This window comes from Coptis chinensis, chromosome 7, assembly GCF_015680905.1.
Source record: "Coptis chinensis isolate HL-2020 chromosome 7, ASM1568090v1, whole genome shotgun sequence".
Classification (NCBI taxonomy): Eukaryota; Viridiplantae; Streptophyta; class Magnoliopsida; order Ranunculales; family Ranunculaceae; genus Coptis; species Coptis chinensis.
The window spans coordinates 68862410-68875684 of NC_141462.1; the positions used below are offsets into that span (position 1 = coordinate 68862410).

Consider the following 13275-nt stretch of genomic DNA (forward strand, 5'->3'; position numbering starts at 1 on the left):
ATGGATCTCTATGAGTTTGAGAACCCAAGAAATCATAGCAAGGAAACACCACACCAAGATGAGCAACCAACAAAATATGACAAAGGTGCTGATGACTCCGGAAAAAATGCTGCTGCTGACTCCGGGAAAAATGCTGCTGATTCACAAGAAGGTATCACAAAAATCTCTTATGTGGAGGTTGCAAAACAAAATGTGAGACAATAGGTTGAATTTCAAGAACTCCCTGCTCCAGAAAAAATGGGAGAGTACCCAGCCATAACTATACCTGAAAAAGCCTATGAAAAAGGATTGCTTTATTGTAAGCATTGTCTGGTGGGAAGAATTGATCTTCAAAAAGTATCATTGGATAGAGTTCGGACAATTGCATCACAATCTTGGAATCCAACAGGGGAATGGCTCATTACGCCTATTGGAAAAGGTTTTCTCTTCTTAAGATTTTGGAATGCTGAGGATCTTAACAGGGTCTGGGCAAAAGGGTCTTGGGAGTTTGATAAAACTCCTATGAGAATCAGCCAATGGACTCCAAATTTCAATCCGGATAGCCAAAGACAATCTCATGGATTGGTTTGGATTAGATTGCATGGCCTTGGCCAGGAATACTGGGAACCTGAAGCTCTGATGTCCATTGCTCGTGGAGTAGGATACCCTATGCAAATCGATGAGAAAACACTCAACAGAGAGTATGGATATTACACAAATATTTTGGTGGATGTGGACCTTCGGGCCCGATACGGATCAAATTTTGTCAAGGCAAAGAATATCTCATTCGCAAACAAAGGGAAGTGGGTAAGCTCGAAAATGTGCACGACTTTGTAAATTGTGGGGCACTTGGTTCACGGAATGCAGAAAACTCAAAAGCGATATCTTGAGAATAACAAGGTCAAGAACAAAGAAAAGGAGGTAGTAGTGGGCGCAAACCCCTTCCGGGATGACTTGGGGAAAAACTTTTTTAAGACGGGGAAAGAGAAGAAACACAGCAATGAAACAAGTAAACAAAGGGAAACCATTTGGAGAGCAAAAGTCACAGAAACAACTAATGATGTCCGCATCCAGAATTGATTTGTTGGGCTGGAAGTGGATGAGGTCCACAATATTGAGGACCAGGATCATCAAGTAGCCGGCCAGATGATGATTTCAAGAAGTTTATGATGGGAATGGAGAGTCCGACTCAACAAAAGACTTGGATGTAAACTCAGATAAGAGACTAGAAGCTCCAAATCCATGACGCCGATGATCCCATGACGCCACTCCAGTTCATGATACTACCCCCGAACTTCTTGCCGGACAAAGGAACCGAAAGAAATGAAACCCGACAAGTTTGTTGAGGTAGAGGAGGGATTTCAACAAGAACATATAGAAGTGATGGACACACCAACATATTCAAGAGAGGAGAATCATTCATCTCTTGAACCGGGAAAACTCAATATCTCGAATCCATACTACTCCGGTTGGAATAGTTATTATGACTCGGAAGCGAGAACAAGTTCTTCATCTATTAGTGAAAAAGAAGCGGTGAGAGACTTGGAGGATAAACCTCCAGATGACTCTTCTCCTCACCCTCGAGATGGGCGATGAAGTCGAGGATGAAACCCGGCGACCAAGTCATCTCAAAAAAAGGCTACTCCAAACCACAATGGCAGCTGCAGACCAGAGATTTACCCTCCACCAGGTCCAGATCCCGATCTAGGACTGGAAGTCGGGTAGAATAAGGTGATCTTCACCATCTCCAAGAATAAACTCCCTCTGTTCATAATGAGGTGCTTTTTTTTGGAACATAAGAGGTATAGCCAATGAACGATCTCACATCAGGCTATCCAAACTCATCAAAAAATGGGATCCAGATATCGTGGGTATAGCAGAACCAAAGATACATCCCAAAGATATTCCCATCAGTTTTCTCCATACTTTGGGAATGAGTACAGTTTTTTTCTCAAATCCTGGAACTGATCCCAATCGAGTTCCCAATATCTGGCTCATATGGAAATCATCGCTGCCCAGTCCTAACATGATTTATTTTTCAAATCAGCACATCACAGTGGAGATTGAAAATGTTCTCATTTCTATTGTTCATGCGCACTGTACAGCTATTCATAGAAGGCAGCTATGGTTAGAACTATCCAATATTAATCCGCTTAATCTTCCGTGGATGATAATGGGAAACTTTAATGCCTACTTGAGCATCTCAGAAAAGAAAGGAGGTAATAATCCATCTTCATCAGCCATGATGGATTTCAGGAACTTCATAAGTAACAATCAGTTGATGGAAGTCCAATGCAGCGGATATCAGCTCACTTGGTGGAATAGACAAGTCGGGAGGTTTAAAATTTTGGGCAAGCTCGATAGAATGTTATGCAATGCAGGCTGGGGGTTTCAATTTCCTGGCTGGAAATACCAAGTTCATAGCAGAATCTGCTCCGACCATTCTCCGTTACTAGGGGGAAATCTTATCATTCCGCAGCCCAAGAACAGGCCCTTTAAGTTCTTTAATATGTGGTGTACTCACCTTACCTTCAGGGATACTGTTTCAGAAAGTTGGCAGATACCTATTCAGGGAAATTCCATCTTTATTCTCACGCAGAAATTGAAAAGGTTGAAGGGTGTGTTGAAGGAGTGGAATAAAGACATTTTTGGCAATATCAAAGTCAAAGTGGAGGAGGAAACAAAGAAATTGGAACAGATGCAAGACCAATTTGAGAAGGGAAATGTGACAGAGGAATTCACTATGCACATGGTAGACCAAGAAAACCAAGTGGAGCTTCTGTTACAGCAGGAGCAAATGTTCTGGAAGCAGAAATCAAGAACAAAATGGGACAATGACAATGACAGGAGTACAAAGTTCTTTCATGCTATGGCAAATAGAAACAGAAGTAAGGCTTTGATTACAAAAATGAAGAATGATGAGGGCATCACTCTAGACACGCAAGATGAAATTGGGAAGCATATAGTCAAGCATTATTCTGACAAATTCGGGAAGGTGGACCATATCATCGACTGGGAACTCATTCACAATATGCCTCAAGAGATGGCATCGGAGGAAAATGATTTTCTCACCACTATCCCTTCAGCAGAAGAAGTGAAAGCAGCAGTATTTCACTTGAACCCAGACAGCTCTTCGGGATCGGATGGATTTTCAGGGTATTTCTTTCATCATTATTGGGACATTGTAGGTTATGATCTAGCGAGAGCGATCAAATACTTTTTCATTAAATCTAGATTGCCCCTTGGCTTCAATGCCAACTTCATAGTTCTTATACAGAAAGAGAAAAATGCCAACCATCTAGGGAAATTTCCCCCTATATGCCTCTCAAACTTCATCTTCAAGGTAATCACCAAGATCCTTGCTACAAGGCTGAGTCCTATTGCAGAAAGAATTATCAGCAAGGAACAATATGGCTTCATTCCCAATAGAAATTCCCAACAAGCCATTGGACTAGCTTCGGAGCTAGTGAATGAACTACAAACTCCCAGGTATGGAGGAAGTATGGCTATCAAACTAGACATTTCTCAAGCCTTTGACACTATGGATTGGAACTTCCTTTGGGCAGTAATGCAGCATGTGGGATTCAAGGATAGTTGGATAAAATGGCTACAAGCAATCTTTCATAGTAATACCATGTCCATCATGCTAAACGGAGGTCTGCAGGGATATTTCTCAGCAGAGAGAGGACTGAAGCAAGGCGATCCTCTTTCCCCTATTTTATTTGCTCTGGCGGAGGACTGTCTAAGTCGAAGCATCAGTAGATTGGTTCTTGATAAGAAAATTCAACACATGGTGATCAACTCCAAATATTGTAGTCCTTCCCATCTAATGTTTGCAGATGATATCTTCCTTTTCTGCAATGCAAGCATGCGGAGCATTAAGCAGCTTGTCAATCTTCTCCAGAGATACCAGGACACTTCAGGGCAACTCATAAACAAGGAAAAGTGTAAACTTTTTCTTAGTCCAATGAATACCAGGAGAAAGCTCTCGATTCAGGAGGTTATGGGCATAAAAGAGGGTGCTACCAAAAAAAATATCTCGGGTTCCTTTAGTTATGGGCGAGTGACTAAAAGCTGCGCTAAGCCCATTAGTTAACAAGATCGAAAAAGCAGAGCTGGGATGGGCGGGAAAAATGTTATCTTTCCAAGGGAGATTTGTTTTGGCGCGACATGTTCTTAATAGCATTCCAGTCCACAACATGGCGATCTACAAATGGCCAACATCAGTGATCAAAGAATGCGAGACCATTATCAGAAATTTTATCTGGAGTGGCAACCCTGCGGATAGGAAATCTTTTACGGTATCCTGGGACAAATCATGTAAACCTCTGGAGGAAGGAGGACTGGGTCTGAAGAGGCTTAAAGACATCAATCTCTCAATGCTCATGAAGCAAGCATGTGGTGTGTTAACGGAGGAGAGTGACTGGGCTGTTTTTATGAGAGGAAAATATACCAACAGATTAGGAACATGGACGGATTATAAGACTTCGACAGTTTGGAAGGGAATAAGCTGGGCTCTCAAAGAAATGACTAACTTACATGGATGGGTGGTAGGAAATGGTTTATCAGTAAACATTTGGAGAGAGAACTGGCTACATCACCAACCGATTTGCGATTTTTTTCAAGAGGAGAGGAGAGACATCAGGAAATACCAAGGCAGACTTCATGAGTTCATCCAAGGTAATCGGTGGGTGTTTTCCAACAACTTTTCACAGGTGTTACATCTTCTTGGTATCGATCTCAACTTGCTGCAACAACCGGATTCTTCAAAAGAGGATGAGCGAATTTGGTTATCCGATGGCAAAGGTAAATTTTCGGTAGCAGCAGCTCATGAGGATATCAGAAGAAAAGCGACTAAGCATAAGGGATGCCAATTCATATGGAGCTCGAAAATCTTACCCAAGACACAGGGCATAGCTTGGAAATTACTTCGGGGGGCATCAAGAACTGATGATAGGTTGAAAAAAAGGAAGATGCAGTTGGCCTCTCGATGTTGTGTATGTAGGAAGGAAGAAGAAAGTCTCGATCATATCCTATATCATTGTGATTTGGCCAAGAGAGTCTGGAACCATGCTAGACATATTTTCAGCATCCAATCAAATATTGATTCCTTCAACAATATAATGCAACAGGGGAAGCACCACAGCTCTTTGATTTTAGACATGTGGAAAGCCTGCTCTATAACAAGTTTGGTAAGCTTATGGAAGAACAGGAATAAAGTTCTCTATGATCAGAAGACATCTAGTTTCTCTACCATTTGTTTCCTGACCAGAATGAGGTAGTGGAAGCGTGAGGAAGCTAGTAAGCTTGATGTAGAGCATAAAATGGAGCTTGAGGTGGGTCAAATAGCATGAGGTGGAACTTGTTAGGGAAAATGATACCAATCGATCCCCACTAAGATAGCTTGTATTTGGACAATCTACTACTCCAATAAAAAATCTAAACTTTAACTACAACCAACAACCACAACCTAAACTATGGATATAACTATCACAAGCAATAGTAATATAGAGTAACTTACCACAATGAAAACACAAGATGCAATGCGGTTCGGCTAATAATGCCTACTTTCATAAGAGCAAATTCTTTTATAAGTGTGGGAAAGAAGATTACAATCACTCCTCTCAAGTCTCTCCAAACTTACTAGATCACTCTTCTCTCCTTACAAGCTTTTCTCTTTAATTTGCAAGGGTTTCCTCTCAATTTTGTTTGATCACAAAATTGAGTTTCTATTCAAGACTTGGTTTTCCAAAACTTGAAACTATTCTATTTATACTGGGGGTGATATATCAGTGTAAAAACACGTTCTCGATATTCTAGCGAAATATCGAAACCTGGTATGTATAAGCATGAGTGCAGGCGCGCTCTGGCCAAGGCCAACTCGAGTGCGTGAGCACCCTCTTATATTTCCAGTTTTCCCAAACTTCCAGTAGACATGTTTTGTGAGAGGTTGAAACAAAACTATCTTCTTTTTCCTAGACAAGGTTGCGGGAGCGCCTTGGGCAAGGCCAATCTAAGTGCATGCGAGCTCTAACTTCTTCACACAAACAATACCTATTTATGTCACACGGTGAGGGACTCACACCCAATAATCTCGCCCTCCCGAGCCATGAGGGGGATACTCCAAACATTCCCGGATAAACAGGAGGAGTGTGCTACCATTCCGGCTGTAGCACAACAAACATCAAACTTACCTTTCAGTAAAACTTTGGTCATCATATCCGACCCATTCTTGTCGGTATGGAATGCACAATTGCTTCTCTAATCCAGTGATAACGCACATGTATGTTCTTGTATCTAGAATAAAAACTCGAATTCTTGCTCAAATGGATGGCGCTCTGACTGTTGCATAAAACTACAAACTTGTTATGCTTTAACCCTAGTTCATTTACGAACCTCTTCATCCATAGCATCTCTTTGCAACACTCTGTGACTGCAATATACTTGGCTTCTGTAGTGGAGAGGGCAACACATTTTTGCAACTTAAATTGCCAAGAAACTGGTCCCCCTGCAAAAGTAAACAGATAACCAAAAGTGGACTTCATAGAGTTAACATCACCTGCCATGTCTGCATCTATGTATCCTTCAAGTAAGGTCTTACTCCCACCATAACACAAACACACTTTGGAAGTGCCCTTGAGATATCTTAATATCCATTTAACACCTTCCGAATGCTCTTTACCTAGATTTGACAGAAATCGGCTTACAACACTAAAGGCGAAAGCAATATCCGGTCTTGTACACACCATTGTATACATCAAGTTGCCCACTGTGGATGCATAAGGAATCTTTTCCATTTATTTCTACTCATGCTCACCCTTTGGACACTTATCTTTGGCCATGCGGAATTGGCCACCAAGCGAGCAACTGACTGGTTTCACTTGATCCATGTTGAATCTCTTCAATACCTTCTCAATGTAACTTTCTTGAGAAAGCCACAACTTCCCACTCTTTTTGTCACGAGTGATCTGCATACCAAGTATCTGCTTTTCTTGACCCAAATCTTTCATCTCAAAGGACTTACTTAAGTCTTTCTTCAGCTTAGATATCTTGTTGATGTTTTGGCAAACTATCAACGTATCATCCACATACAACAAGAGCATTATGAAATCCCCATCAGGAAATTTCTGAACAAAGACACAATGATCAGAAGCGGACTTGATGTAGTCATGCTTCACCATAAAGGACTCAAACTTTATGTACCACTGTCTCGGTGCCTTCTTCAACCTAGACAAACTCTTTCTTAGCTTACATACCAAGTGCTCCTTGCCATTGACCTTAAACCCTCTGGCTGGTCTATGTAGACATCTTTTTCAAGATCTCCATGAAAAAAGTTGTCTTAACATCTAGTTGCTCAACCTTTAGGTTCATACTTGTGGCCAAACCCAATACCACCCTGATAGAAGTCATCTTAACTACAGGAGAGAAAATTTCATCAAAGTCAATACCTTTCATTTGACTGAATCCCTTCACAACAAGGTGAGCTTTGTGCCTTGGATATGGATTATTCTCCTCATGCTTAACTTTGAAGATCCATTTATTCTTGAGAACTACTTTCCTTCCTTTTGGTTTCTCAACTAAGTCATAAGTGTGATTCTTATGCAAAAAGCCCATCCCATCTTGCATGACATTCAACCACTTCTCCTTGTCTGTACCTTCAAGAGCCTCTTGATGGTACATAAGTTCTCCACCATCAGATAGTAAAACATATGTATGTGGTGGATACCTGGTTGAAGCTTGTTTTTCTCTCTCGGATCTCTTTACCACATCTTCTTATGGCTTAGGAGGATGCACTTCTGCTTGCTCAGGTGGTGGTTCATGCACTTCATCTGCATCTTCTATCTCAATAGGTTCTATCCCATCATGAGCAATAGGATCATCATCATGAGCTTCAAACCCATGGTTCTCTGCATTCTCAATTCCTTCTACACGTTCTACAGTAGGAACTTCTGGTTCTAAGTCAATAAGATCATTTGTGAAAGCTTCTAGCTTCTCACCATTCTCAAAGTCTGCTATTGTTTGGTCTTCCAAGAACAAAACATCTCAACTTTGGATTACCTTCTTGTTGATTAGATCATAAAGTTTGTAGCCAAACTTCTCATCCCTATAACCTAGAAAAATGCACTGGTTGGCTTTGTCATCAAGCTTGGATCTCTCATCCTTGGGAATATGAACAAATGCTCTGCACCCAAATACCCTCAAGTATCCATAATCAACATCTCTACCTTACTACACTCTTTTTGGATAATCATTATTCAGAGGCTTCGAAGGTGATAGGTTTATCACATGTACGGTTGTGCGCATTGCTTCTACCTAGTAACTCTTTGATAACTTAGAGTGAGACAACATGTATCTCATCCTCTTTACAATGGTATGATTCATCCTCTCAGCTATACTATTTTGCTACGGTGTCTTGGGAACTGTATGCTCATGGCGAATCCCATGACCCTTGCAATACTCTTCAAACAGCTCAATGTACTATCGCCCATTATTTGAACGAATACACTTCAAAGGTTTCCCTGTCTCTTTTTCCACCATGTTATGAAAAGTCTTGAACACACCAAGAACTTCATCTTTGGTCTTCAAACTATATGCCCATATCTTTCTTGACGCATCATCAATGAAAGCCAAGAAATACAAAGATCCCCTGTGGGACTTCACTTTCATAGGACCACATAAATTTGTGTGTACCAGCTCAAGGACATTCTCCTTTCGGTGAGAGGGAAATCTTTGGAAAGATACATTGTGTTGCTTTCTAACCAAACAATGAGTGCATCTATTTAAATGCATACCTTTAATGTTTAGCAAGGCCTTTTACTTGGCAAAAACTTCCATGCCTTTTTCTCCCATATGACACAGTCTCTTATGCCATAGTTCGGAGGAAGCTTCTTCTTGTGCCGAATTTAACTCTGCTTTACACAAACTAGCTTGTGTTTTGTAAAGCGAGCAAGTTTTTTTCCGTTTGGCTACTACAATGGAACCTCTACTTAGTTTCCATACCCCATTACCAAACGAGTTTTGGAAGCCTTCATTATCTAACTTCCCAGTGAAAATTAGGCTTAGCTAAATGTCAGGGACATGTCTTACATCCTTGAGTGTCAAGGTGTAGCCGACATTGGTTTCTACATGAACATTACCAATACTGATAGGAAATTTAACTAACCTAAATAAACAGGCTAATTAACTTCCTATTACTATTATTACTTGCAAGCGCACAAGGTCTATTGTAGTAGGTGTACGAGAACAAGGTCGAACCTACAGGGATTGTGATCTAGGAATAACTGAAGTCTAAAAATACTATTTAACATAATCTGAATATTACGGTTGTTTATTTGAAGATTGTTTAACTACTAACTATTTTCATTATACTATGAAAACTATGAAACCTTTATTAACTATGAATGGTGGAAACACTAAGGCATTTTATTCCACCCTAGACCATTGTAGGTTCTCTTAAACCACTAATTTAAAGTTCTCTTTTATTGTATGAGTAGCATGAGGGAAAGGTAACCCTAGCTTGCTCGGAGATGTGATCGTGTATATCTTATATCAATCTCTGTATTAGGTTGCTTGAATTTTCAGCACATAAGTATAAACTCTTAGCAAGAACTGTCTTCTTACATCACAACTCTTCACAAGCTTATAATAACAGTAAAGGCAATGCTTTGAAGATAACAACACTTAATCTAACTATGGACTAGTCAATGCATGAAGACTATCAAGAGAGATATAATCCATGAAAGTAGTGCTACTATAAACAATGAAATTAATCAAGCTAATCATTAAAAATCAAGTTGAGAATAGTAAATAGTAATCATAAAAATATCCTACGCAAGTCTAGGGCTTCCTCTAAGCCCTAGCTTGTTACTTAGCTACTCTTAAACATGATGAAAGAAGCAAGACAGTAAAGAAGAGGAGTCATTGACAAAACCGTCGTTCTATATGGTGGCTTCTTTTCCAGCAGCATCTTCTTCTTCTTCTTCTTCTTTAGTAGTTTTATCTTGAGGTTTTTGATTATGTGTGTTGGGGGCGAGAGCAATAGCTCTCTACTTCCTTTGTTTTTATAGATATCCATTAGGGCGTATAAGCCTTTTAATCCCTTTTGGCAACTTCCTTTCCGTGTTTTAATCCCTTTTGGAACTATCCAAATCGAATTCAAGTGGTGGAAGCAAGCTACGAAGGGTGATGTGAAAACACTGGAATTCTGCGTTTTTAGAAGGGGGCGCGGGTCACGCTCTGACATAGGCTTCTTAGGCGGCGTGGGCGCGCTCTAACCTCTTGACAACAACACCTCAACTTTTCACAGTAGCTTTATTTTATCTCATTCATGCTATTCCCCACCTTATTTCATGTATTCTCTATAGAGGCAAGTCGTAAGAATCTTACAACCTCGTAAAGTCCTTAGTCTTAGCCCTTTTCGTCGTATTCACGTCAATTCCTGTAAAATCAATGAAACAGACTAATCATAGGAGCTTATCCTAATTAACTAGAAAATATAATATAAATATGGGCATAGATGTGTAGCATTTATGTGCTTATCAAATACCCCCAAACTTATATTTTGCTAGTCCTCGAGCAAACTAACTTTGAACTAATAACAAAATTAAAAAAAAAAAAAAATCCTAACTCATTTTCATAGAAATCACGATTACACCTAGCATGTGCAACAAGCCTTTTAAACCCCTAGGTTGGACGAGTTTAGTTTGGTGAGAGTTTTCAGAGAAGATACTCACAAACTTCATCTATACTATAGTGACTAAGAAATAACAACAATGTTTCCTTAATTTAATCTCAGGTGTTTGTACATCTCACTAGCAAGGAATAAAGAATACTCATTTTAAAACTTAAGTTAATACATGCATAATAATCAAATCATCTAAATATAAACATACATGCAATGAACAATACTATGAAATGCAGTGGCAGGTCTATTTCTGAAACTTTTGGAATAACGTCCCTAAGTAGGTCCTCACAAATGTGTCAAGACAAAAATACTCTGATTTTTCCACTCAGGTTTTGCTCACTCCAGTGTGCAGTGGGCACACTTTTCCTCTCAATCTCAATGACATCCAAAGGAGCAGAGGTCGATCAAACACATCTGCCACTTATTATCACACCAACCTATTCCTAATTGAGCTAAATATCTTTATTAGGTGTTATGGATGGTTTAGGTGATGGTTTAAGAATAAATGGAATGGATAAACAAAATAGAAAAGTCTGAGAAAATAAGGTCTTCAAATTTTATAACTAGAGAAAGCCTTGTTTTTACTTTACTTCTACATTTTGTTTCCATCCTTAGCCCTTTTGTTTTGGCTTTTGACTCATTTGATTCTATTTTTGGAGTTATAACTTTTTATTTTATTTTTATTTTCTTTGGATGGAAACTTTATTTTCTTTTTCTGCCTCCCACAAGCGCTGCAATTAACGTCTCTAGCAGACGATTGCTTCACACAATTGATTCTTGGATTAGCGCTATGTCAAGCTAAAGTAGACTAGGGGATGAAATGAAATACATGGAATCAATGCGAAGCAACTCTAACAAGAGGAAATAAACAAATCCTTAAAAAAAAAAAAAAAAAAAAAAAAAAATAATAAAACATAAATTATAATCAATCACTCATGATAAACAGGATCAATAAGACTCACCTTTTCCACATCCTGCCCGACCAAACTGTCAAGGTATGGTTTCAAACGTTGGCCATTTACCTTAAACACACGATCATCCGTAGGATATTCTATCTCAACAGCACCATGAGGAAAAACAATTTAACAATGAAAGGACCAGTCCACTTAGAACGTAACTTACCAGGAAAAAGACGCAAACGATAATTATATAGCAAGACTTTTTTATTAGGTTCAAAAGACTTGCGAAAAATAGATTTATCATGAAAAATCTTAGTCCGCTCTTTGTAAATCTTGGCATTCTCATATGCCTCATTCCTTAACTCAGCTAACTCATTCAACTGAAGTTTACGTTGTGAACTTGCTTTACGCATATCAAAGTTAAAAGTTTTAATTGCCCAAAAAGCACGATGTTCCAATTCTATAGGCAAATGACATGCCTTTCCAAACACAAGCCTATAAGGAGACATACCAATAGGAGTCTTATAAGCAATTCTATAAGCCCAAAGAGAACCATTAAGATGTTGAGACCAATCCTTACGGTTAGGCCGTACATTCTTTTCTAAAATCCGCTTAATTTCCCTATTAAATACTTTAACTTGGCCACTAGTTTGAGGATGGTATGGTGTAGCAAGCTTATGAGTAATATAATACTTTTTCATTAAAGATTCAAATGGTAGGTGTGTAAAATGCGTACCATTATCACTTATAATTGCACGAGGAGTACTAAAACGAGAAAATATATTATATATATTTAAAAAAGTTAACTACGACTTTATGATCATTCGTTTTACATGGCACCGCCTCAACCTACTTAGAAACATAGTCTACGACAACAAGGATATAAAGATAACCAAAGGAAGGAGGAAAAGGACCCATGAAGTCTATACCCCATATATCAAAAAGCTCCACAACTAAAATAGGGGAAAGAGGCATCATTTTCCTATGGGAAATATTACCTGTATGCTGGCATCTATCACAACTCAAACAAAACTCATGTGCATCCCTAAAGAGAGTAGGCTAATAAAAACCACACTGCAAAACCTTCGCAACCATCTTTTTAGGACCAAAGTGACCACCACATGCATGGTCATGGCAAAAAGAGAGAATACTATGAAACTCACTCTCAGGGACACATCTCCTAACAATCTGATCAGGGCATGACTTAAACAAGTATGGATCATCCCAGAAAACATTCCTAACCTCAGCAAGAAACTTAGATTTATCCTGTTATCTCCAATGAGAGGGAAACTATTTTGTTACAAGATAGTTAACAATATCAACATACCAAGGTGACTGAGATATAGCAAAAAGTTGCTCATCAAGGAAAGACTCATTCACAGGACAAAATATCAGTAGAAGACTCTACTATAAGTCTAGACAAGTGGTTAGCTACCACGTTCTCCGTACCCTTCTTATCCCTAATCTCTATATCAAACTCTTACAACAAGAGTACCCAATGAATCAGATGCGCTTTAGCAACCTTCTTAGTAAGGATATACTTCAAAGCCGAATATCAGTAAACACGACAACCTTAGACCCTATGAGATAAGACCTAAATTTGTCTAAAGCAAACACAACAACTAACAACTCTTTCTCAATTGTACTGTAGTTTATCTGTGCATCATTAAGAGTTCAACTAGCATAATAAATAACATTGGGCAACTTGTCAAA

The 13275-nt window shown here is 39.2% G+C and overlaps 1 protein-coding gene across 1 annotated transcript; it reads left to right on the top strand.

Annotated features, from left to right (window-relative positions):
- On the top strand, window positions 1–4075 carry LOC147488570 (uncharacterized). The gene is made up of 3 exons (XM_086574418.1): window positions 1–151; window positions 233–786; window positions 2027–4075. Exons 1-3 carry the CDS (start codon window positions 1–3, stop codon window positions 4073–4075), a joined length of 2754 nt encoding a protein of 917 aa, XP_086430544.1.
- The last annotated feature ends 9200 nt before the right edge of the window (window positions 4076–13275 follow it).